General features: G+C 36.6%; 1 protein-coding gene and 1 long non-coding RNA gene across 10 annotated transcripts in view; both read right to left on the bottom strand.

Moving 5' to 3' along the window:
* The window catches only part of LRRK2 (leucine rich repeat kinase 2), a 150738-nt gene that overhangs the window by 79101 nt on the left and 43666 nt on the right, over positions 1 to 27971 (bottom strand). For all 9 annotated transcript variants that reach the window (XM_089920545.1, XM_089920536.1, XM_089920537.1 and 6 more), the window contains 6 exons: positions 15684 to 15828; positions 15419 to 15558; positions 13320 to 13448; positions 13075 to 13245; positions 8472 to 8730; positions 4456 to 4644 (listed from right to left, as the gene is read on the bottom strand). In XM_089920545.1, coding sequence (XP_089776671.1) covers positions 4456 to 4644; positions 8472 to 8730; positions 13075 to 13245; positions 13320 to 13448; positions 15419 to 15558; positions 15684 to 15828 — 1033 coding nt within the window. The remainder of the gene's footprint in view (positions 1 to 4455; positions 4645 to 8471; positions 8731 to 13074; positions 13246 to 13319; positions 13449 to 15418; positions 15559 to 15683; positions 15829 to 27971) is intronic.
* LOC149747982 (uncharacterized) lies at positions 22480 to 27966 on the bottom strand. Its single transcript, XR_016394902.1, has 3 exons — positions 23034 to 27966; positions 22821 to 22890; positions 22480 to 22496 (listed from the first exon to the last, which is right to left on the bottom strand). It is a non-coding gene; the product is annotated as an uncharacterized LOC149747982 (long non-coding RNA).

Genomic DNA, 27971 nt, shown 5'->3' with positions numbered 1-27971 from the left:
AAGATTTAGCCCAGAAAAGCAAGTTTGGTTTAACATTAGGAAATCAATCAATGTAATTAACTAAATAACAGAATAAAGGGAGAAAATATGCCCATTTCAACAGATGCAGAAAAGCATTTTCCAACTCCCATTATGATAAAAAGTCACAGCAAATAATTACGAGAAACAAGTTTCCTAAACCTGATGAAGGATAGCTATTAAAAAAAAAAAAAACTACATATAACATCATACTTAATGATGAGAGACTGAATGCTTTCCCCCTAAGTTTGGAAGCCAGGGAACAATGCCTACTCTTACCACTTCTATTCAGCATAGTACTGGAGGTCCTAGCCAGTGTAATAAGACATGAAAAAGAAGACGAAAAAAAGATATACAGGTTAAAAGGAAGAAGTAAATCTGTCTGTATTAGCAAATGGCATTATTGTGAACATAGAAAAATGTGTGGAGTCAACAAAAAGCTGTCAGAACTCATGAGTTTTGCAAGCCCACAGGATACATTAACATACAAAGAAATCAACTGCATTTCTATAAACCAGCAGTGAATGAACTACTGGAAATTGGAATTCAAAAACAATACTATTTACAATAGCATCAAAAAACATGCAATACAAAACATTGGTGGGAGAAATTTAAATGACAAATAAACGGAAATAAATACTACATTTATATGTCAGAAGACTCATTATTAAGACACCAGTTCCCTCAAATTTATTTCTAGGTTTAATCTAAAGAAACTTTTATTTATATGTTAATTCTATATTATATAACAATAATATTTTATACATTAATTCTATATTAAATGTATATATAGATTTAATTCTAATAAAAAATCCCAGCATAAAATTAATTAGTTGATTCAAAATGTATATGGAAATGCAAACAATCTAGTATAAGAAGAAAAATTTTGAAAAAGAACACCACCAGAGAACTTATACTACCAGATTTCATTAAGCTAAAGTAATCAAGACAGTATGGCATTGGCATAAGGATAAAGATTTAAATCAATGGCACAGAATAAAATCCCACTCCGAGGCATATACCTGGAGAAAACCATAATTTGAAAAGATACATGCACCCCAATGTTCACTGCAGCACTATTTACAATAGCCAGGACATGGAAGCAACCTAAATGTCCATCAACAGAGGAATGGATAAAGAAGATGTGGTACACATATACAATAGAATATTACTCAGGCTTAAAAAAAAGAACAAAATAATGCCATTTGCAGTAACATGGATGAACCTAGAGATTGCTGTACTGAGTAAAATAAGTCAGACACAGAAAGACAAATATCATATGATGATATCACTTATATGTGGAATCTAAAAAAAGGGTACAAATGAACTTATTTACAAAACAGAAGTAGAGTCACAGATGTAGAAAACAAACTTATGGTTACCAGGGGATAAGGAAGGGAGGGATAAATTGGGAGACTGGGATTGACATATACACAATACTATATATAAAATAGACAGCTAATAAGAACCTACTGTATAGCACAGGTATGTCTACTTCATACTCTGTAATGGCCTATATGGGAAAAGAACCTATAAAAAGAGTGGATATATGTATATGTATAACTGATTCACCTTGCTGTACACGTGAAACTAACACAACATTGTAAGTCAACTATACTCCAATAAATTTTTTTTTTACTTTTTTTAGAAAAGAATGCAGAAATAGAACCACACCTATATGGTCAGTTAAATTGGACACACATGCCATTAATTCAATGAGGAAATATAGTATATTCAACAAGTGATGTTAAAACAACTGGATATCTATGTGGAAAAAAATAAATGTCAATTCTTCACTGACACTATATACCAAAATTAAAATGGATTATAGACCTAAATGTAAAAGCTAAGAATTTAACACTTCTATGAGAAAACATAAGAGAAAATATTCACAAATTTGAGATAGGAAAAGATTTCTTAAATGGGATAGAAAAAGCACAAACTAGAAAAGAAAAAACAGAAACACTGCACTTTTCAAAATTTAAGACCTCTGCTCTTTGAAAAATAACATTAATAAATGAAAAAACAAGCTATAAATGAAAGAAAATATTTGTAATTCATATATCTGTCAAATGACTTCTACTTAGAATATAAAAAGAACTCTTAAAATAACATAAGACAACAAGACAATTAAAAGTTAGCAAAACCATATGACCCAGCAATCCCACTACTGGGCATATACCCTGAGAAAACCAAAATTCAAAAAGAGTCATGTACCAAAATGTTCATTGCAGCTCTATTTACAATAGCCCGGAGATGGAAACAACCTAAGCGCCCATCATCGGATGAATGGATAAAGAAGATGTGGCACATATATACAATGGAATATTACTCAGCCATAAAAAGAAACGAAATTGAGCTATTTGTAATGAGGTGGATAGACCTAGAGTCTGTCATACAGAGTGAAGTAAGTCAGAAAGAAAAAGACAAATACCGTATGCTAACGCATATATATGGAATTTAAGGGGAAAAAAAATGTCATGAAGAACCTAGGGGTAAGACAGGAATAAAGACGCAGACCTACTGGAGAACGGACTTGAGGATAGGGGGAGGGGGAAGGGTGAGCTTTGACAGGGTGAGAGAGAGTCATGGACATATACACACTAACAAACGTAGTAAGGTAGATAGCTAGGGGGAAGCAGCCGCAAGGCACAGGGATATTAGCTCGGTGCTTTGTGACAGCCTGGAGGGGTGGGATAGGGAGAGTGGGAGGGAGGGAGACGCAAGAGGGAAGACATATGGGAACATATGTATATGTATAACTGATTCACTTTGTTATAAAGCAGAAACTAACACACAATTGTAAAGCAATTATACCCCAATAAAGATGTTTAAAAAAAAAAAAAAAAAAAAGTTAGCAAAGATTTGAACAGACACTTTGCAAAGAAAATACCAATATATGAATGGCCAATAAGAACATGAAAATATTCTCAATATCAATAGTTTTCAGGGAAATGAAAATTAAACCCAAATAAGCTAGGACTACAGCCTCACTAGAATGGCTAAAATTAAACTGACTTATGATACTAAGTGTTATAGTGTAATGAGGATTCAAAGCAACTAGAATTTTCATACATTGCTGGTGGGATTATAATATGGTATAACCACTTCAGAAAACAGCCAGACTTAAAAAAGGACATACTGTATCCTATTTATATGAAACTTGAGAAAATACTAATTTAATCTATTGTGACAGAAAGCAAATCAGCGGTTGCCAAGGGACAAGGTAGGGGGGGACGTTTTTTGTAAAGAGACAGATAAAGGGACTTTTTTGGATGATAGAAACTTTGCATAACTTAATAGTGGTGATGATTACATGGATGTATAAATGAAAACATATACTTAAAATGGGTAAATTAGTATATCTCAATAAAGTTGCGGGGGGTTTTGTTTATTTATTTATTTTTGGCTGCATTGGGTCTTCGTTGCTGGGTGTGGGCTTTCTCTAGTTGCGGCAAACGGGGGCTACTCTTGGTTGCGGTGCGCAGGCTTCTCATTGTGGTGGCTTCTATTATTGCAGAGCACAGGCTCTAGGTGCGTGGGCTTCAGTAGTTGTAGCACATGGGACCAGTAGTTATGGCTCGCGGGCTCTAGAGCGCAGGCTCAGTAGTTGTGGCGTGCAGGCTTGGCTGCTCTGCGGCATGTGGGATCTTCCTGGACCAGGGCTCGAACCCATGTCCCCTGCATTGGCAGGCAGATTCTTAACCACTGCACCACCAGGGAAGTCCCAATAAAGTTGGTTTTAAAGAATGTTTGGACTTGAGACATGAGATTTTGGAATAACTCTTATTTTTGCCCTCTCAAATGTCTTTATTCTATCACCCAAAGGTTTCAATCATATTATTTTAATAAAAAAGCACCTCACCCTATTTTTACCAAACTGTATTACGTTAAATGTCAGCCTTAATCACTGCCATTAATATCTTGCCATGTTAAATTTTTGTTATTTCAGGAGTTATTAAAATATTATTTTTAACTCTAATAAAGACAACAATATTTTTTGTTAAGCACTTTCTATTTGCAAACACTCTCCCAGACACTTTACATACATTTTTCCAAATTCCTATAAATAATCCTGGAAGTTTAGCAACACTGCTTTTAATAAGGATAAGGGGCTTACACAAACCACAGAAGTATCTAGTCGATGATGGAATATGGAATCCAATTCCAGTCTGAGTCAGTGTTTTCACTGCAATAGCCACCACTCACTGATTATGGGCAGTATGATAACACTTAAAAGTGTAGACATACATTTTCTTCATTGCCTTAAGTGGTAGTAAAGTAATAGTAAGCATTAACTATTTCCACTAATGAATACAGTTTTCCTCAAGATTTTCCAAATGAAGTAAATCAGATCTTTGTCTCAGTTTCTACTGTTCAATGCCAGAGGGTAAGTGTTTTAAAACATAACTAACTCTATTGTTTAGTAATAATTACCTTCACTATCCAGGTCATCGCTTTGAGCAAATACACTGTCAACATAAGACTCAGGAATGAAGGTCCATTCATCAAATTTATCAAGTATTTCTTCAGAAAAAGTCCCACTGCTGCCTGAGCCTGTTCCTTCTTCCACAGCACTTTTCATCTGATATCTGAGCACCATTCTCGCCAGGGTGGATCCTATATCTAAAAATAAAAAGATATACCAGCAACAACTTTTTATTTTTCAACATCTTTATTGGAGTATAATTGCTCTACAATGTTGTGTTAGTCTCTGCTTTATAACAAAGTGAATCTGCTATACATATACATACATCCCCATATCTCCTCCCTCTTGCGTTTCCCTCCCATCCTCCCTATCCCACCCTTCTAAGTGGTCACAAAGCACTGAGGTGATCTCCCTGTGCTATGTGGCTGCTTCCCACAAGCCATCCATTCTACATTGGGTAGTGTATATATGTCCATGCCATTCTCTCACTTTGTCCCAGCTTACCCTTCCCCCTCCCCATGTCCTCAAGTCCATTCTCTATGTCTCCATCTTTATTCCTGTCCTGCCCCTAGGTTCTTCAGAACCTTTTTTTTTTTTAGATTCCATATATATGTGTTAGCATATGGTATTTGTTTTTCTCTTTCTGACTTATTTCACACTGTATGACAGATCTAGGTCCATCCACCTCACTACAAATAACTCAATTTTGTTTCTTTTTATGGCTGGGTAATATTCCATTGCATATATGTGCCACATCTTCTTTATCCATTCACCTGTCAATGGACACTTCGGTTGCTTCCATATCCTGGCTATTGTAAATAGAGCTGCAATAAACATTGTGGTACATGACTCTTTCTGAATTATGGTTCTCTCTGGGTATATGCCCAGTAGTGGGACTGCTGGGTCGTATGGTAGTTCTATTTTTAGAAATCAATAATTATACAAGCATAAACATATATCATACCAAAGTTCCTTATATAGTCTCCTACTTCTAAGATTTTTTATTCTTACTTCAAAGTCACTTTACAATCATGATACTGTATAAAGTAGCAGGCAATGAACTTAAATTTTTTAAAAATTTACACAAAGATTTGGTTTTGGTGACAAAACTGAACCTTTATGAAACTAACTTGATCCAGGAAAAGGTCTGGGCCTTGAAGCCAGACAGGCCTGTGCTCAAGTTACTTGCAAGTTATACAAGCTCCCTGAGTGTCAGTGTCCTCACTTGGGAAGTGAAGACAACAATATACACAGCACAGGATTATGGAAAAAATTAAAGAATATGAGGCATGTGAAGTTTTTAGCAGAACACTTAGAACACAGAAGATAATAAATGATATTCTTATTTTTATAAACTATTTGCTGAGTGATTCATTCTATTAGGAAATTTGATGAAATTTCAAAATTCTTCTTAACATTCTTCTTGCTATTTTACTGCATTTTATATTATGCTCTATTTTGACGAAATAAGTGGCAGAGTTCTCATTGTCCTACATATATCCTGGAAAATTTCTTCAAATATTACTCTCATAACTCACATTACAACATGTGTGCGTAACTCAAATAGTACCTGGAAAATGTTTTAAAGCTTTGAATTCAAAATGTTCTTTACTCAGACCAGTTGTCAAAAAATTATGGCTATGCCCTCCAATCTCTCAAATGACATTATATTTTTTAAATTAGGTAAGACTTGTCAATACTTGTAAAAAACTTCATACAGAAACAAAAGAATACCCTGAATGTATATCTCCCTTCATACCTCTCCAAAGGCCCACAATTCCTCTCCATCAGAGATCAAAGATTAAAGTAAGCAGGTTGTTGGCATGAGACCAACTGAAGTGATAAAACATAGACTCTAATCATATTTCATTAGTTTCCAAGGTCCCCAAAGGCAACCAGGGCACCCATTTCTGGATTATTTTCTCAACATGGTCTTTTCACATTCAAACACTTATGACTACCATATCCCAATTGTCTTTTCACCAATATTAGTATACTAAAAACACTGTTCTCTAACTGTTTTTTCCCTTAAGAATGCATTCTAAGGGCTTCCCTGGTGGCGCAGTGGTTAAGAATCCGCCTGCCAATGCAGGGGACACGGGTTCGAGCCCTGTTCCGGGAAGATCCCACATGTCGCGGAACAACTAAGCCCGTGTGCCACAACTACTGAGCCTGTGCTCTAGAGCCCAGGAGCCACAACTGCTGAGCCCACGTGCCACAACTACTGAAGCCTGCACATCTAGAGCCTGTGCTCCACAACAAGAGAAGCCACCGCAGTGCGAAGCCCGCGCACCTCAATGAAGAGTAGCCTCCACTCGCTACAACTAGAGAAAGCCCGTGCACAGCAACGAAGACCCAACACAGCCAAAAATAAATAAATTTATTAAAAAAAAAAAAAAAAAGAATGCATTCTATATCTGGACATTTGGATTTGCTAGATGTTTTTCTCCCAATGAATGCAAAGCATTCCACTGCATGAACATACCATAATTAATTTGAATAGTTCCTTTTGGGGAATACTTAGGTTTTTCCCTAATTTTTTGTTATTATGAATAATATTTTTTTTTCTAATTTATTTATTTATTTATTTATTTATGGCTGTGTTGGGTCTTCGTTTCTGTGCGAGGGCTTTCTCTAGTTGTGGCGAGTGGAGGCCACTCTTCATCGCGGTGCACGGGCCTCTCACTATTGCGGCCTCTGTTGTTGTGGAGCACAGGCTCCAGATGCACAGGCTCAGTAGCTGTGGCTCACAGGCCTAGTTGCCCTGTGGCATGTGGGATCCTCCCAGACCAGGGCTCAAACCCGTGTCCCCTGCATTAGCAGGCAGATCCTCAACCACTGCGCCACCCAGGAAGCCCTATGAATAATATTTTAATGTGCATCCTTGAACATAATTTTTGTGCACATTAAGAATGCCTGGGGCTGCCCTGGTGGCGCAGTGGTTGAGAATCCGCCTGCCAATGCAGGGGACACGGGTTTGAGCCCTGGTCTGGGAAGATCCCACATGCCGTGGAGCAACTACGCCCGTGAGCCACAACTACTGAGCCTGCGCGTCTGGAGCTTGTGCTCCACAACAACAGAGGCCGCGACAGTGAGAGGCCCGCGCACCACGATGAAGAATGGCCCCCACTCGCCGCAACTAGAGAAAGCCTGCGCACAGAAATGAAGACCCAACACAGCCAAAAAAATAAATAAATGAATAAATAAATAAAATGAAAAAAAAAAACAGAATGCCTGTATCATGGACCCCTATCAGCATATTCCTGGGTCAAAAAAGTATGGGTGTACATTTAAAGTATTAATGGATATTGCCAAATTTTCCTCAAAAGAGGAAGATTTGAATTCATATCTATAATGTGTGAAGTGCCTGTTTCCACATATGCTTATCAACATAATTTCTTACCGAATTTTATATTTGCCTATACTATATTTAATGAGCACTTACTATGTGAAAAGCACTAGTATAGATGCTAGTGGTAACTGTCATCAATGTACTTAATGTATACAAGATCTATATTAACTTGAAATTACATCCTTAAGTGAAATGTGAAGTATACTAACTTGAAAATGCAAAGTATATATGTGTTTATATTTCCATGCACATATTTTAATTCATATGTAAGCATACAAAAAGTCTAGGGAAAAAATCTACATTGATTACCTATAAGTGAAAAAATAAGTTGTTGTTTTCTTCCTTAGGATTCTTATGTTTTTCTATTTGTAAATGCACATAGATTATTTTTATAATAAAAAATAAAATATGTAACAAAGAAAAGAAACCTGACAGAAAGATCCCACTGTTTTGCTCTATCTTTATAAAATATGTATTTGCTGGCTCATAAAGAACTTAAATATAATGTCAGTTTCAAGCATTTCTTGACAAAAAAAAAAAGATATCCAAGCCTTTACAATATTTTTGGCTTAAGTTGAACCAAACTGGAATGAAAACTAACTAAAAGATTAGTGATTTTTAAAACTACTACTAAAATTAAGACTTGTACAGACTTTTCCTGTTAATACTTACTTGTCTCTTTTCTTAAATTAGATGTCTTATCTGGAAATAGAGGAACAAGCCAAGAAGGTTCAATTTTTCCCATACAAAATCCTCCAAGGCAGATGCTATTATTGGCCAGATCCAGGGCAAGCCTCTTTAAGAGTAAGCTGATGATTTGGCTGTCGCCTTTCCCAATGCTGATTGTTAGAGCTTTCCGTACATCCTGCTCACGGGATCCACTATTCAGTAACAGTTCTACCACTTTGGGACTGCTCGCTTTCTCACATACCTATTAAAGAAAAAGAGTAGGTAAGCACATTAACAACCTGTCATTTTTCCTTTTAAGAGACTGATAATCAAACTTGGTGTGATTTTTCCCTACATCCGTAAATTCAGAATGAAACAAAATAAGGCAAAACTCATCCTTGAAATAGATTAGGAAAATAAAATAAGATTAGCACCACAAATATCAGAGCAGCATAAATCAAATAAATCTGCCACATGAGAGTCAGTTACCATGAAAAAGACAACATGGTATGAAATAAAACTCATAGGCTTGAAGTCAGAATACCTGAGGCTCCAACAATTTACACGTTTCTCATACTTTCTGGACTTCTGTTTGCTCATTGGAAGACATCTGGGAAACTAGTACCTTAACACAGTAAATGCTACTGCCCTGCCTTCATTCGTGACACAGAATAACTAAGTGTGAGTATAAATATCATAAAATTTGCTAATGCCACATGCAAAGGACAGTCATCATTTACTTCTGGTTTTCCAGGACAAGAATTTTAATTTCCACAAAAACGTATCTTGTCTCTCAGTTTTCTACCTTTCCCTGAATGTTACGTTTTCAGAGCAGGTCCTCAAGGTGGGTTAGCATGCTAGCTGCTACAAAAACTAGAGTGACCATAGTAAGCAGAGAGAAGCCTTAGCAACCTGCAGCATAGCACACTGGCCCAACCCAGCAACAGCTTCTGAAAGGCGATGGAATGTGATGTTACCAACTAGAAGAACAAAGTCATAGATGATATAAATATTATATGCCAGGTACTGTGCTAACTTCTATAAACACATTACCTCCAATCCTTATTTTTAAAAAACCTATGCCGTAAAAATTATTACCCCCATTTTATAGATGAATATTTAGGAAAAATATGTGATTTGTCCAAACCCTTAGAGCTAGTCAATAAGAGACTTGGATTTGAAATCAAATCTGCTGGCTCCAAAGCCTGTGCTCCTTTCATGACCCAATATTAAGGATTAAAAAATAAAAGGAAAGAAGACCCTAAGATTCAGGGTACCAAGTCAGTGGAACAAGATGGTTGGGGAAAATTCCTGAATTCTTCAGAATTAGAGTGTGTCCAAGAGGTTTGAGGGGACAGTCTTGTGGCGTGATGGCACCAACTTAGTGCCCATCGGTCTCCAGGATCACCCACGTTCAACCCATTCTCCCCAGAGCCACTATAGTACTTTTCTAGTCTTGATATGATCAGGTCATTAACCTATTTTAAAATCTTCTAAAACCTTTCTGCTCCAGGACATTCCCCCAAATACGACATGCAATTTTTCAAACATTATTACCTTCATTTATGCTATTTCTCTTGCCTCAAATATCTAATTCTGTTCTTCAGCCAGTAAAAAGATGTTCATTCTTGAAGGAATAGTTTTAAACTCTCTTGCACATTAAGTCCTTGCTATCAACTTTCCAGGCTACACACACCCTTCTTCCTCCAATGCCCATCCCATTTTGTTTAACATAGCACTTAGCACACTGAACTAGATATGCTTATCTGTTTTATAACTAGAATGAAAGGCATGGATGCTACTGCAATTCAATTTGTACCTCTGTACCCTAGCACAATGCCTAAGGAATATATTTAATTTAGCAAATTATTAAAATCCTTTAAGGGCCCACAGGAAATTTTAAAGGAAGGAAGGAAGGAAGGAAGGAAGGAAGGAAGGGAGGGAGAGGGAGGGAGGGAGGGAGGGAGGGGCCAAAAAAACTCATTTCTTCTCTTGGAGCCCAGAAATCTTTTATCTCTAAATTATGGCATTTACTGCCTACCTGGTATTAAGGTGATTTATGTTTTATCCTCCCCCATCTCCCAACAGACACTTTGAAACCATCTTGAAACAGGAAACTCCTTTTCTATTCTTTACTGAATATCTAGCACTGTGCTTTCCACAGAGAAGATGCTCAATACATTTTATAGCAGAATTTTCCTCAGGGGACCCAAGCTATCCAAGCTGATTTCAGGGATATGGTGCCATGAAGAGATAAATACATAAGAAACAGTATCAGACAAAAGAAATAAAATTATGAAAGTAATTCCAACTTCATGAGGAGGAAAAAAAGTACTGCTCAGATACACAGTTTTGTATTTTAATAATGAGGATAATTCAAATATAATCAAACTGTAATTTACTATCCTTTGCCATCTTGTCTCTCATATTCTAATTTATAAATAATTCAGCCCACAATCAAATCCTAATATTTCAAACCAGCATTCAGTAATGAATGTACAACCCCCTCCCCCTACCACCACTATCATGAATCTGTTATGTAAACAAAAGATTAAAGCAGGCAGATTTTCCACTACTTACCTGTAGAGTGTCCTCAGGCAAGTTACTTAACCTTTCTGTGCCTCAATTCCTCTCCTGCATAATAGGATAATACTAGGACTTATTCCTAAGGTTGCTGTGAGGAGTTTATTAAGTAAAGGGCTCAGAGCAGGGCCCAGGTGATAATGAACACCACAGAAGTGTCTGCTATTATATTTATTCACAATTCATTATACTTGCTCTTCCCACCATGACTTGATGAGTCATCTTCAGGTCTCTATTCATGCATTTTCACACCCGATATTAATCCTCCATATTCTTCTCTACCAGTCATGTACATTACATTATTATTATATTCACCTCAGAAAACCTAACAAGATTAAATCTGTCCTTGCTCTGAATAGTTGTTAATATGCAGCTTTGGTGCATGAATAGTCTTGATTATGTTACTTTGCAGTGGTACAAAATAAAGTATGTTCAATCAATCTACCCACAATATTTAACAACATTTATCATGTTAGATACAAATAATCTCTGACAACTAGGATAAATTCTTTACATTTAATACACCCATGGATGTAAAGGTCTGATTTTAAGAAGAAAAGATATAAATAAGTACATTAAGTCCAAAAGAACTTGGGAAGAAGAATAAGGTAAAAATTCTTTTGTATAGAAATATTTGGATAAATTGAGAGAAAAGTAGAAAGCACTCCCTGTGGGGAATGTAGAGTAATTGCACTCAAGTGATTTTAGCTATGTTTCCCTAGGAAAAATCTGAAGGGGAAGTTTCTTTTCAATCCAAGTAACATAAACTCAATGATCTCAAGATCACACAAAAGATACACAATAAAAACATATTAAATTATTGAGGAAAATAATTTAATTATCTTTAATAACAGAGAAGCAACTATTTTTAATGTTGCTTGTTTAAATGAAATATGACTAATTTAAATAATTTGATTATGTATTTGGCATAAATTAATTGTGCATGAAAATGAGTTACAGGTTCAGTTTCTTTTTAGGTAGATTGCTAATAGGTGCTAACTTAATCTTACAGTTGACAAATTGATTTGAATCCATAGGTGACTGGGAAATTAAATAAAGTAAGGCTTTAAAAGTAAATTATTAGAAAACATAGCACTCTGCTGGTTATTTAATAATGTATATTAAATCACTACATAATTGCTTTGTTGGAAATATTAAGTAACCAGAAAATATATGTAGTGCTTCCCGAATGCTATTATAAACGCTAAAATTTATAGAATGAAGACAAACTTGAAATAACATGTAATGCACTCTGATAAATACATACCGAATTCATACTGTATGTAAAGCAGTGAGTTAGATATTCTGAATGATACATAGATGAACCTTGTACATCTCTACTTTCACATAACTCACAAAATATAAAGAGTGTACATAAACTGTCATGGACTTACACAAGAAGTAAATCTTTACTTTGTATGGAGGTCTGGGAGTGTGGGGAGGGCTTTATTGAGGACAAGGGATTTAGGTTAGATTGTGAAGGCAAAAGCAGATTTAGTGTTTGCACAGTGCATGAGGGAAGGGAGAGAAGGGAAGCAAGCCCAGTGCCACACAACTGCAGGGTGGCCCACAGCAGGGTTGTCAATGTGTACAGCACCCCGAAGTGTGCAGTACACAGCCTACAGGGCCACATGTGGTAGCCCTGAGGGAAGAATTTTCTAGAGAGAGAAACTGAAAACAGAGAGAAAATAGCTGAAAGATGATCAAAACAAGATAAAACCATGTGTTGTATGGTGTGTGGCTGGAGAACGATTTGCACAGAGATGCATAGTAGGAGACACATTTGAAAAGTTACTTATCAACTTAACAAGCTAGGTAGAAAAATAAAATGAATGATTAGATAATAACACCTAAGGGACCTATTACCTCTGAAATTCTCTGAATCTAAACTCCTACAAATCACAAGCATTTGTTCAATAAACTGATAAATTCTGTAGTGTAGAATAATAGGATGTAGATAAGAGCTATACAATGGCAGAGTCAAATAACAGAAAAAAACAAAAGTAAGTCCTTGAATATTTACCTGACAAATTAAAGAAGCTGCTTCTTTTGCTCGATTGGCATCCGCTCCCAACAGAAGCAAGCATTCAACCATGATGCTGTTATTCTGATCACATGCTCTCTCTAGCATCACACTTTTTAACTCATCATCCATAGCCAATTTTGCAAAGCACTTGCAACAAAGATTTAGAAACTAAAAAGAATGGAAGTGAGAATTAGAGTCAGCTAAATGTGTAACAGTTAGAATACAGGTGAAAAACATTGTACCTGTTGATCCTTTTGCTCCATGATGTTGGAGGACAACTGATGGAATATTACTGAATCAAAGGAATGATGCACCAGCAGCTTGGAAAAAGACACTGACAATTCCAGTACTGTCAAGATTGTCTGAAATCCCTGAAAGTGTGATCAAAAATAATAATAACAAAGCAATTGTGGACAAAAAATAAATAAATAATGTAAAAGAGAGACTGTATATGGTACTTAAAACCTTGGATGTTCACTTAGCTAAGTAGGTGTATTTATTAGGTTTGTACTTTAAAGCTATAAACCTTGAGACAATGAAACAAATACACCTTGCTCTCTCATTACTAAGAAATAAGCAGGTGCACAGAGAATAAGATGCTAGTTAACAAACTATCATCTAGCAAAGCAGGAAAAATACCTAATACACCAAAATTTGCCTTTTAAAGATTCCCTGCCTGAAGCCATACCTACAGGTTGAAAGCCAGATACTAATCAGGATTAGAACAGCAGAGTCAGCAGTGTCACAAATCCAAATAGACCAGTGATGTGAATTGTTTATTACAAGATTGCAGATCAGGTTCTCTAGATAGCTTAGCATTTCCCCCAAAATTTTTGTGCTATCTTCTTAAATTTTAACCTCAGACAAATGCGAGTTCCTAGATTTTATTCACATTGAGTGCATCTGAGAGAAGCTCTAAAGACACTCTGAGATTTACATCCTTATAGCAAATCATTTATAAAGAACTGATCAGTACACCATTACTTTTTAGAACCACCCCAAGAGTTGTGAACTTCTGACTTGACTATTATATAGCTTGGGTAAACTCACCAAATATCCACTTAACTTTTAAAGTTTTTATCTTTCTAGTATATATTAATGAAATCATCTAAATGTTAAAATTATTATTTTGAGCTCTTAAGATGCTGAGTTTCTACAAAGGCTTCCTAACATTTGACAGGAGAAATAGTATTAATCTATGCAGGTCTGAGCAGCATGTGGTCCACTAACCTCTAGAGAAGAGGTCCTTGCAAACTCAAATGAATGCAATAGCAAAGCAGGTAATGCAAATGCATAGAAGGCATATAATTCAAGTTAAAAACTTATAAACACTGAACTGGACAAATAAAATATGTTAACAAGCCAAATTTAGCCCACTGGTCAATAGTTTACAACCTCTACTATAAAAATCCTAAAATTTATGCTTAGATGAATAAATACTGACTGACACCTTCATACCTGCACAAAATAATTTCCTTTCCCTAGGATTACTTATAATCAATTCTGCCTTGGCTTTAATCAGCCTAGGTTGAGGCACATTAAAAAAGCAGATTTATAAAAGACATTTTGGTTCTAAAACACATTTTTGCTTGTGTGTTCAGCACTTTAAAATTTAAAATCTTACATGCATTATCACATTTACTAATAATGTCTGTGCAAAGATTAGAGCTTAGACATTTTCACTCCTGGTGAAGGCTGCCATTTATGAAAATATTTGGTTTATGAAAGTTGTAAACTCCATTACTAAAAAACCACAACCAAGGCAGAAACTCTTAAGGAAACTATTTGTTTTGCTAACATTAAAAGAAAAACACTCTGAAACAATTTACTTCTTAATCTCCCCTAAATTAATCTTAAACCAGTATCTTGGATTCCTTATAGACAGTTAATATAGATCCCATTTTAAATTTTGCTTGATGAAAAATGTTTAAAATATTGTTTCACTGCAAGAAAAAAAATCAAGGGGCAAAATTACTAGGTAAGCAGCTAACAATAAAACACAGAGAATGACAAACTTCAGAATAATTATAACTTTTACTTATCTAAAATCTAAGCAAATAAAGCTCAGCTGGCTGAAATTTCTTTAGCACATTCTGTGCTCTTTCATGGAAAAGATAAATGACAAATAAATATACTAATTTTAGAGATTTAGCTATGAAACAGGATATTTTGAGATTCAATCCAATTATCTTCATCTACTATAATTAAAATACTACAAAATGATAAAAAAGGTTTTCAGTTAACTAGAATATACCCATTAACGCAAAGTGGGAGTTACACCAGCTGGTCTGAAAGAGAAATCTGTGCAAGATCGCAATTCCCTTCAAGATAATGCACATACTTTCATCTGTATTTCACCAATATCCTTAAATCGTTGTAGGCTGGAAATCAGAACTTTTGCCAGCAGATGCCCAGTGGCTATGCATAAATTCTTCTTTGTAATCAAACATCCTATAAGACTTAAACCCAGACACTGAATTTCTAAAAAAAAAAAAAGAAACAAAATTTATTGTTTTAAATCTCAAAACTGAAGAAAAAATTTAAACATGTCCAACCAACAGCTAAAGGCCTATAAAAATCTAAATCCTGAGTTCAATTGTACCAACCTTGGTCATCTGGATACATCTGCAGTGTGTGAAGCACCGAATCAATAGCATCTTCCAGGGATAACACCTCTAATGCATCAGGAAAATGTGCTATAGAAGAAATTACTTTTAATCCACATTTCTGAATCCCAGGATTTCCAATGAACTAAAGTCAGAAAGAAAATTAAGAATATTTGCTGTTAAAAAATGAATTCTAATACTTACCTTAGTTAAAGCCAGCTATACACTGATAAAATATAAACTAAGTAGTCTAAATAAAATTACTATCCTTGATTCTGCCTTATATCATGAATTACTTTTATTTATTATTAAGAATAAGAGCTAACATTTTAATGCTTATTAAGTACCTGTTCTGTGCCAGGCACTATACTAAATACTTTTACATGCTCTTCTTTGCAGGGCATTCTTATTAAACACACACTAATACGATTCCCATTAAAAGATGAGCTTACTGAGGGTTAGCAGGGTGGAGTAGCTATTCCTAAATTCTCACAGAGTGTACACTACTGGGAAGATACCAAATCAAGGACATTTGCTCCCACAGCCTAAATTCTTAACCAGAAAAATCAGTGCTGTCTCTCACCATAGAAAATACTAATTGAAAATTTACTCTTTACGTGCTTTATATGCCATATCTCATCTGTTCCTCCTCAACAGCCTCATCCAATAGGTTCACCAGACTTTAAAGATGCAGGGACAAAGTGACCATATGTGTGTGGGTTTATCTCTGGGCTTTCTATCCTGTTCCATTGATCTATTTTTCTGTTTTTGTGCCAGTACCATACTGTCTTGATTACTGTAGCTTTGTAGTATAGTCTGAAGTCAGGGAGCCTGACTCCTCCAGCTCCGTTTTTCGTTCTCAAGATTGCTTTGGCTATTTGGGGTCTTTTGTGTTTCTATACAAATTGTGAAATTTTTTGTTCTAGTTCTGTGAAAAATGCCAGTGGTAGTTTCAAAAAATCTAGAAACAATAAATGCTGGAGAGGGTGTGGAGAAAAGGGAACAATCTTGCACTGCTGGTGGGAATGTGAATTGGTACAGCCACTATGGAGAACAGTATGGAGGTTCCTTAAAAAACTACAAATAGAACTACCATAGGACCCAGCAATCCCACTACTGGGCATATACCCTGAGAAAACCAGAATTCAAAAAGAGTCATGTACCAAAATGTTCATTGCAGCTCTATTTACAATAGCCCGGAGATAGAAACAACCTAAGTGTCCATCATCGGATGAATGGATAAAGATGTGGCAAATATATACAATGGAATATTACTCAGCCATAAAAAGAAATGAAATTGAGCTGTTTGTAATGAGGTGGATAGACCTAGAGTCTGTCATACAGAGTGAAGTAAGTCAGAAAGAGAAAGACAAATACCGTATGCTAACACATATATATGGAATTTAAGAAAACAAAAAAAAATGTCATGAAGAACCTAGGGGTAAGACAGGAACAAAGACACAGACCTACTAGAGAATGGACTTGAGGATATGGGGAGGAGGAAGGGTAAGCTGTGACAAAGCAAGAGAGAGGCATGGACATATATACACTACCAAACGTAAGGTAGATAGCTAGTGGGAAGCAGCCGCATAGCACAGGGAGATCAGCTCGATGCTTTGTGACCGCCTGGAGGGGTGGGATAGGGAGGGTGGGAGGGAGGGAGACGCAAGAGGGAAGAGATATGGGAACATAAGTATATGTATAACTGATTCACTTTGTTATAAAGCAGAAACTAACACACCATTGTAAAGCAATTATACTCCAATAAAGATGTAAAAAGAAAAAAATGCTGGGACAAGAGCTCAAGTCACACAGCTAACACGTGTCAGGCCTAGTACTTGAATATAAGTGTGTCTGCCTTAAAAGTACAGAATCTTAATCACTATCTCTTCCAAACTTTTCATCTCAATTCCTCCAGAATTTGACATTATTTGACAGGTATTCTAATAGAGGCCACTTCTTTTCCCAGGCCATCCTTCTCATTGACTGAGAAGAAAACAGGCAACAACACACTTTCCAACCATGTGACAATCACAATCACACTTCCCCTCTTTTGATGTCTGTGACATATACCTAACTCTTACAGTCTGCTTTTCCATGGTGCTCTTTAAACTTCAACTATGATATGAATGCCCACCTAACAGTTTTCCTTTCAAAAATTACAATGCTATCTTTCTGAGGACTTCTGCTTTCATAGACACTAGTTTCATGGTTATCTTCACTCCAAATCTCTGATTGACCCCACCACATGTTCAACTATAGAGCTGAAATAGCTTCCAGCCAGACCTCAAATTCTGATGTAGTCTCTTCAACCAAAACCTCCTACCTTCCAGCCTGTCTCATTTCCATACTGTCAATGAACAGATTTTCATTCATTTCCCAATCTAGTCCCTCAATACCTCTCAAGTGTCCTTACTCAGCATCTTTCTTTGTATTGGTTATGGGGAGAAGCATCATTTTCTCATCCTGTGTCCTTCTCCTCCACCCCATAACTGCTCACCTTGGACATCATTTCATCTATCATTTCAACAAGACACTCATATTCTTGCCTCCCTTGGCATTTTTTCCCATCATTATTTCCGTCTTACCAACTCCTTGAGCAGTAAAAATATATCAGCTTTGGAGCCAATTAAATTTGAGTTTAAATTGTCTCATCACTCAATAGTTCCATGAATCTGAGGACCATTAAAAATGAATGAAATAACATTTCCTGAGAAGTGGTATTTACTCAGAAGGTATTATTCAAGAAATATAAAGAAATTCAAAGTGGTGCAAAGTGAAGCTGGAGGGATGGCTCAGTGTCTGTCTCGACTTCTTCACCTCTGAAATGATCCTAATAATGCAGTGTTGTTAGGAGTGTGAAATGAGATAACTCATCACCCATGCAATAAACATTGAGTGATGGCACAGTTCAGGCCTTGGGCTGAACACTCTTCTCAAAAGTGAAAGCCTTCTCACTGGGAGAGAGTATCCCTAACTTGGTCTTCCATTCCATCGAGCTATCACTTTTCCTTCATTTCTAAACTTATTAATAGAAAAGTCTACACCCACGACCCCCACATTCTTTCCACCTCTTAATTTCACATAATCAGACTTCTGTCCTAACCACTCCAAATTAAAACCATTCAAAGAAACAAGTCCTTTAACAACTGAATTGCTGCTTTTTCCTCCCTTGATTTCCATGACACAGTAATCCACTCCCCCACCCGCCCCCCGGCAATTATTCTCAAACTTTAAAACCATTCATTTACCCATCTCCTTCACAATCACTTCTTTCAACTCCAGAATTTATCCAAAGAACTCTTCTTAAAACTCTTCTATTCATGGACGGAATTTCATACACTATCATGGCTTCAAGTCACCATAACAACAATAGCAACAACCATAAGGATAATGCCAAAACCTAAGCAGCGTTTGCTATGTGCCAGACTTTCTTTTAAGCACTTCATATATATTAACTCATTTAATCCTCACAACAACCCTATGATGTAGACACACAATTATTCTCCCTATGTTACTGATGAAAAAAAACCTGAGACACAGAAACCTTTGAGCAGATAACTCAAAGCACAAGTTTGAACTCTCTTAAGCTCTAGGCCCATGTTTCTCTTTGCTTGACACCAGTATCTTTAACTCAGATGTTCAAAGTTAAAAGTTTATCACCTTCTCAAAGAAAAAGAAAAAAGAAAACTCAGACTGTCATTCTGAACTTTCTGTTTTAATTAATAGTACCATCATTTCTGCCTCCTAGGCAGGGCCAGCTTCCGGGGTGCACACATGTGCAGTAGCACAGTCTCTGTGCTCAGAAGGGCCCCACACCTGGTTTAATGCTCTGCAGCTACCACCTTGAAATACTTAATAATTTTTTTTTTTTTTTTTTTTTTTTGCGGTATGCTGGCCTCTCCCGTTGCGGAGCACAGGCTCCGGACGCGCAGGCCAGCAGCCATGGCTCACGGGCCTAGCCACTTCGCGGCATGTGGGATCTTCCCGGACCGGGGCACGAACCCGCAACCCGTGCATCTGCAGGCGGACTCTCAACCACTGCGCCACCAGGGAAGCCTGAAATACTTAATAATACTTAATAATACTTAATAATTTTTAAACGAGAGGTCCTGCATTTTCATCTGTTACCCCACAAGTTATGTAGCTGGTCCTGCTCTTAAGCTCAAAATGTATCCATAGGCTTATTTTTATGCTAAAGTTAAGTCAAATTGATATTTATAAAGTACCTGTTCTTGTCTTAATACCATCACCTCTAACAAGTTTCTACTCAACTATTGGTTCTGCTACCCTGAGCTCCCCTAATCTCTATTTCAGGTGCAGTTAGATGATGACAAATGACTAGCAACAGGAAATCTGTGATTTGTCTCTGCAGAAAGAGAATGCAGAGTATCACATTATTACATGTGATGGAGCTCAAATAAACTATTTGATGATTTTAAATAGTGGTGTCTGATTTTTGACAGTTTCATAAATTAGAAAAAATATATATATATACACATATATGTTATTTACAAGCTTACAATGGACTTTCTTTCACTTATCAAATGGTCTATCTTGAAAATAATGATTTATTGCATTGTTGTTCAAATGGGTATTGAAATTAATTTACTAGCAAGTGTTGTCCACATGAAATTTTTGAAAGCACCAATGGTGGAAAGCTACAAACGTTGATTAGAAACATCCTATTACCTATGCTTCACAATTTTCCAAAGTTTTTCAAAGAATACAAATGGTTTCGCTAATGAGTGAGCTAGCCAGCTCAAGGGGAAAATGCCCACACCATTCTCTTTCCTGTCAGCTAAGTCAATTGCAACTCAGAAAAACTTTCCAGAAAAAAAATTAATTGAATGTACAGCTAGAAAGAAGACACCATAGTACATGACTAACACTAAAACATATCCTAATAAAGTAGATTTCAAGAAAAAGAATCCTTTGGGGTCCCAGATAAAAATATCAAATCCTTTAAAAATGAGAAAGAATCAAGTTGGTCTCAGACTTCTCCACTAAAACATTCAGTACTAGAAGACAGTGAAATGCCTACAGAGTTTTCAAAGAAAGAAAATAAAACCCCAATACTTTGCAACTAACCAAACTGTTTTTTCAAGAGTCCAAATATAGAAACAACAACAAAATGTTCAGGAAATGGAACTTTAAAAAAAAAGACCATTAAATGATAAATGGAAAAACTATAACAAAAGAACTTGCAGTGAACACTGAATCCACATGACTGTAGGCACAAGATGAAAACAAAGTTATTAAGTATGGTTATAGAGCTGAATGTAAATATTTTAAACCTCGTCAAATGTAGAATTAATTTATTTAACAAAAGCTGGTGATAAGATAGGTAGAAATAGTGGAGGATAGTGTGAATACTTCAATTTTCTCATCTTTTATAGCCAATGGTCAAAAGATACTTTTAACTCTAATAGTAATAACATTAACTAACATTTATTGACCGAATACTATGTGCCAGGCATTGTACCAAGTACATGGCATGAATTATCTCATAAAATTCTTCATAATAACCCCAAGTGAAAAGCCATTTTATAGATAATGAAACTGAGACTGTCAATAACTTGTCCAGAATACATTTGTCTGTAGGTGGTAAAGCCAGATTCAAACCCAGATATCCTGATTCCAGGACCCACACACTTAACTATTAGAATATGTTATAGAGTTAAAGCTATAAAAGTAAACACCGTATAATCTGCTTTAATTGAGTGATAGAGGGGAGGAAGACATAAAGATGTGAAAACATGCTAATTTCATCAAAAGTGTGCATAATGTGCTAACATATATGAAGGAAAAAAAAAATGAGTACCTGGGTGATACATTCGTATTCATGGAAAACTGTAGATAATTCCATGGCAACACATTGGGAATCTCATCTAGTTGTTTTTAATCTCTATGTAGAACTACATAACTTGGAAATAATATAATTTATTTAATTAGGACCTACTGATAAGAATTGTATTGTCAGGACAGACTAAATTAAGCTGTAGTAACAACCTCAAAATTTCACAGGCTGGAAAAAGAAAAGGTTCAATTCTTATTCATGCTTCATTTGTGTTACCGGTCAGGAGGGGTCTCTGTCCAGCACAATCCCTCTGGGAGCCCTGCTAATGGAGCAATCACCATCTCAGACATTACAGGTCACAGTGCCTGAGGCAGTGTTCTGTAGCCGCAGTCCCCAGCCTTTTTGGCACCAGGGACTGGTTTCGTGGAAGACAATTTTTCCATGGACCAGGGCAGGAGGGGATGGTTTCGGGATGATTCAAGCACATTACATTTATTGTGCACTTTATTTCTATTATTATTACATGGTAATATATAATGAAATAATTATACAACTCACCATCATGCAGAATCATGGGGAGCCCTGAACCTGTTTTCCTGCAACTAGATGGTCCCATCTGGGGGTGACGGGAGACAGTGACACCCAAGTGTGTTGCTTATGTCCAATCTACTCCATAATCTCGCTTTGGTTGCTGTCACTGCAGAAAACCCTGCTTCACAAAGACAGGACGTTGGAACTGGAAGCAGGCTTTTCAGTGCTTTTGTGGCAATCTCAGGATATTCCGCCTTGACTTTAATCCAGAACGTATGGAGATTTGAAGTTGTCTCAAACATATGTTTAAGGCCATTTGCAATCTCAAGCAACTGATCCTCTTCTAGCACGGACAAAGTCAATTCACCTGGCTTATTCACAAATGGGTCGCGCATCCACTCCTTCCCAGTTTGGGGGTCTTTTGTGCTTGGGAAGTAATGCTCAAACTCTTTTGAAAGCTGAGATAGGTGATCATGCACCAGCTGGGAGAAAGAAGACCCTGGCTCAGTCTCTTTCAAAACCTCTGCTAATGTTTGAAACATGTCAAAAATCCCAGTGTTCACTCGTCACCCCTATAATTCCAGTTTGGCTTTGAATGCAGCCACTTTATCTGCTGACTTGAACACAGCTGTCATTCTCACCTGAAGTGACAGATTGAGTTCATTGAGCAGGTTGAATATGTCACACAAGTAAGCAAGTTTTTCGACCCATTCTGTGTCACTGAAATGTGCTGTCAGTGGTGACCTTTTCTAAAAGAAATCTCTGGAGCAGCTCTCGTAACTCAAAAATGCTGGCCAGTGACCTACCTTTAGAAAGCCATCTCACTTCTGTGTATGAGGGAAGACGTGTGTGCTCTGCGTCCATCTCCTCACAAAGCTGTGAGAACAGACATGAGTTAAGGGCATGTACTTTAATGTGGTTGATAATTTTAATCACATCCTGCAAAATGCTGTTAAGTTCAGGTGACATTTTTCAGCTAGCCAGCATTTCTCTATGGATGACACAGTGTGTAGACTCACATTCAGAAGTGACCTCTTTGACCTGAGTAGTAAAACCAGAAAGCCGTCCAGTCATGGCAGCCATTCTGTCCGTGCATATACCGTCACAAAATGACCAATTCAGTTTTCCTGATATGTAATCATTCAAAGACTTGAATAGTTCTGTAGCTGTGGTGTTGGCTGGCAACAAAAGTGCACATAACATATCCTCATGCACATCCTCCTGAAAATATATATCGCACAGAAACAAGCTTTGCTGCCTTGTTGTCAACATCGGTAGACTCATCAACCTGCATTGCGTACCACGGTGACTCATTAATCCTCTCTAACAATTGTCCCTCAATATCCTCTGCTATTTCATCAATTCGTCTAGTTATGGTGCTAGCTGAAAGAGGAACACATGCCACTTTTTGAACTGTAGCCTCTCCTAAAAGTTCACGACAAATGCCCTTAGCAGCAGGCAGGATCAACTCTCCACCAATAGTAAAGGGCTTCTCAGCTTTAGCAATGTGGTTAGCCACTAAGAATGATGCTCTTAGTGCAGACACATTTGATGAAGTGGTGGCCTTCAATAATTGCTTCTGTTCTTCATGTTCACATTTTTTTCTTTTGAAAAACTCCCAAGGCTTGTCTTTTAATGCAGGGTGCTTGGTCTCCATGTGGCAAAACAGTTTTGAAGGTTTCATGGCTTCGCTGGATAGCCGGTCGACACATATTATACAAAGCAGGCTTGGAAAATGTGAATACCTGTTGCAATGAACGCTTAATTTAAGGACTCGGTATTTTCTTTTATATGCAGCTTTCTTTTTGTCAGCAGTCTTAGAGTCTTCTACTGTCTCATCATTGGGTCTTTCTCCCTTTTCAAAGAAGCTCTCCAGCGATGTTTGTTTTTTACTCATTTTGGCTAGGGTTAGCTTGTGGGGGGCTTACCAAAACTGACTGAGACAAGTGCGCAGTGAAGGAAAGAGGCACGGACGGAAGTGGTAAATAAAATAATGGGAGGGCCATGTGTGGACTAAAATAAGTGTCAGATTCTGACTTAAAGCCTGCACCAGATGCAGCTTGTCACTTGCCACTCACTGATAGGGTTTTATTTATTTTTTTTTTAACATCTTTCTTGGAGTATAATTGGTTTACAATGGTGTGTTAGTTTCTGCTTTATAACAAAGTGAATCAGCTAGTCAGAAAGAGAAAAACTGACAGGGTTTTTGTATGAGTCTGCAAGCAATTGATTTATTATGGTCTCTGTGCAGTCAAACCTCTCTGCTAATGATAATCTGTATTTGCAGCCACTCCCCAGCGCTAGCATCACTGCCTCAGCTCCACCTCAGATCATCAGGCATTAGATTCTCATAAGGAGCATGCAACCTAGATCCCTCGCATGCACAGTTCATAGTAGGGTTCGCGCTCCTATGAGAATCTAATGCCGCCACTTATCTGAGAGGAGACGGAGTTCAGGCGGTAATGTGAGCGATGGGGAGCGGCTGTAAATACAGATGAAGCTTCGCTCGCTCGCCTGCCACTCACCTGCTGCTGTGTGGCCCGGTTCCTAACAGGCCACGAACCAGTACTGCTCCATTCCTGTGGATTGGGAACCCCTGTTCTGTAAGATGCCTCACCAGTAATTAAATGTTTGGTCCAGAAATGACAGACGTAACCTCTACTTACAACTGTTTGGTCAAAACCAGACACATGATCCAATCTAACAACAAAAGGGCCAATAAATACTATCCCAGAATCACCAGAAGGCGGAGAGCTGAAAACATTTGGCAAACAACACTAATGATTACCACATAAACATTTAGCTTGTTACCACATTTTTCTTACTACAGATAACGCCACAATAAACATTCTTGTTTAAAAAAACTTTGTGTACATGTACAGGTATATCTATATTATAACTTCCTAGAGTGGAACCGCTGGTCAGAAAACATGTCCATTTTAATTTAGATAGATATTACTAAATTTCCCCCAAAAGATTTTTCTTTTTTAAAATTTACATTTCTTTAATAATGACTGTACGTACTTGAGAACCTTTTCATGTGTTTATATGCCAAATTCATTTTTACCTTTAAATCTCATCTACATGAGATTTAATCTTTAAATGAGTAAGGTAAATATGCAGCTTCCTTTGCTTTCTCCAAATGGCCAGAGAATTAGTTCTTCCAACACAAGCAATCTATTTCCCTCTCCAGTGGTTGGGAAATATCATATATGAATTGAACATTTGCATTTGAGTCTATTTCCTAAATCACCATTATGTGACATTGATCCATCTCCAGTGTCAATGTCACACCATTTTAATTACTAAAATTTTATAATACATTTTATAATCTACTAGAGTTAGGCCATATTAATTATCCTCTTTTTCAAAATTTGACTGGTTATTCACGTATATTATTTAATTAATTTTCTCAAAATTTTATACTAGCTTATCTAGTTCCATAAAATACTATTGTTATTTTTACTAAGGGTTCATAAATCCAAATCAATTTTCATTTTTAAAAAATTAGTAATTTTATCAAAACAGAGAGTATATACGTTTTCCTATGTTCAACTCTTCTTTTGTACTTACTCTCAGTTGTTTCAGTTTTCTTTAGAGTAGTTTTATACACTTTTATTATTTTACTCCTATGTAATTTCTTTTTGCTGTTGTTATTATTGTTACTTTTGCAAAAAAGCTCTTTCTTTCACTACATATTATTTACAGTTGAAATAAATATCTTCAGTATTTAAACTGGGTACATTTTGCTTTAAGGTTTTTGAGAAGCACACAAGCTCTTTGATTTGTGTCCATTTAATCAGAAGATTGGTTTGACTTTGTAAGTTCCCTGGCTGAAGACAGCAGCATTGTCACTGCAGACAAAGCACAGATGTGACCAAAATGCTGAGAGTCCTATTTTCTACTGTGTTCTCCAGAGACGATACTGGGCAAATCGATCTCTCTAGAATAGGTGACTGAATGTTTCATGTGCAGAAAAAGCTAAAAGGATCAAGCATAAATGGAATGTCAATATTTCAGACATTTAACTTCACCCTGAATGTTACTGGATTTATACATACATATGTGTATATATATATATATATATAGCATGTGTATATATTTACATACACACATATATACCTCCAAACACTGATTCACTTTAATAAATACTTTTAAGAGTCTTCACATTGTAAATCTTAGTTGAATCTCAAATTCTACCTTATTTGGAAGTCTGCTCTCCAAGAATAGACCTATTTTTAATGGTAATTCATTTTATTACATCAGTAGTATTTGGACCTAAAACTTCTGATTCCTTGAAACATTTATTCAGAGTGAGACATGCAATCACAGAATTTTAGAACTAAAAAAAAGATACATTCATTTTTTAGAGCATTTTTTCTCAACCTTGGTGAAGAATTAGGGGAATTACACAGGGGAGATTTTTTTAAATAAATAGTGTCACTTCTGTTTCCCCGTGACCTTAATTCCCTGCCCACAAATGACAGTCACTGTTTAGTGAGATGCTGTGTGTCATTACTCAAGTGTGGCATGGAAAATAAAGGAAGGGGTAGGGAGGTTCTCAACCACTTCTCCTGGGATTATATAGCAAAAGAAAGTAAGACCTGGGAGCAGAGTGATCTTCTTGGCATCACAGTACTGATGGCAGTAAGCACAGTACTTCTCCCTTGACTGCCCACTCCTTCCACTCTATCACACCCGTATTCAGTAATGTTAGGAAAGATGGGATAACCAGAATCAGAGTTACCAAAAGGCTTTTCTGGTACCTCTTGCTTCTCACCAACACATACCATGAACAAAATTAACTACTCTCTCCTCTATGTTCCTAAAGTACTGTTCATAAAGCTAGTGCAGCTCATAAGTGCTAATACAGAACAATCTAATATGTGTTTTATGTTTTATGCATGGCCCAGCCAGATTATGAGATCCATTACAGAAGGATACAAAGCATATTCATTTTTGTCTGCCCAGTGTCTAACACAGTTCCTTCCATATACTTATTTTCACCAAATATTTCTGGAATTAAATTCAACGCATGGCTATACTCAAGAATCATATTAAGGTCTGAGTACAAATGACTCAAATATATCATAAACAATTACATTATAAAGCTCAGGTTAAATCGCATTTTTGAAGATCTCTCTGCAGGCTTTTCTAATTAATTCATGACATTTTTCAAAGTATACTAAATCACAAGGAATTATTTCCATTAATTGCTTTGACTACTCTCTTCCTTTCATGAAAACATTAACCTAATCTTCACATCTTTACATCTTTACTCTGGTATGTTTTATAAAGAACCAATTCATCTTATGTTAAATTTCAAAACCATCTTAATTCCATCAATACCTTTTGCACTGCACAATATAAACATAATGCTCCTCTTCTCCTTTTTCAGATGTAGTATGATTATTAATTTATTAATTATATTACTGCAAATGTACATAGATCTGTAAATACCTAACACTGGGAGAAAACAATACACACTGAGCCATTTCAGAGGTTATTCCTAAGGAGTAAAATGAAAACAAGCACAGGGAATCAAAAAAGACTTTAATGTGTGCCCTGTGTGTCTTCATGGACTGAACCTTTCAGCCTGGGACCAGAAAATAAAGACAAGCAGCCAGGAGGACAGAAAGAGAAAATAGCAGTCATGGCTCCTGACAGAGCTCATGAGACTTAGCTGCACATCTAGAGTTCTGTTTCTGATTGAACAGACTCGAGTGGATTTATCAAAAGAGCCTGTCAAAGTCTGTAGTTGATGGTGCACTTCTCTTAGCTGGAATGGCACATCTCTTCACCCCCTACATCCCTACTGTCATCTTATGTCTCTAAACATATAACTTCCTACTATCATAGTAAACGGAACATGGAAAACTTAAGCTAATAAAAGCCCCCCTACTTCCCCAATTTCATATTGTAGTTAAGAGTATAAAGGCAGAAAACCTATATTATAC

Source organism: Delphinapterus leucas, chromosome 11 (assembly GCF_059928025.1).
Source record: "Delphinapterus leucas isolate spDelLeu-1000000601 "Yukka" chromosome 11, BTC_Dleu_Yukka2, whole genome shotgun sequence".
Lineage (NCBI taxonomy): Eukaryota > Metazoa > Chordata > Mammalia > Artiodactyla > Monodontidae > Delphinapterus > Delphinapterus leucas.
Note: the sequence above shows the minus strand (reverse complement) of the source record. Positions and strands in the feature narration are given on the sequence as shown.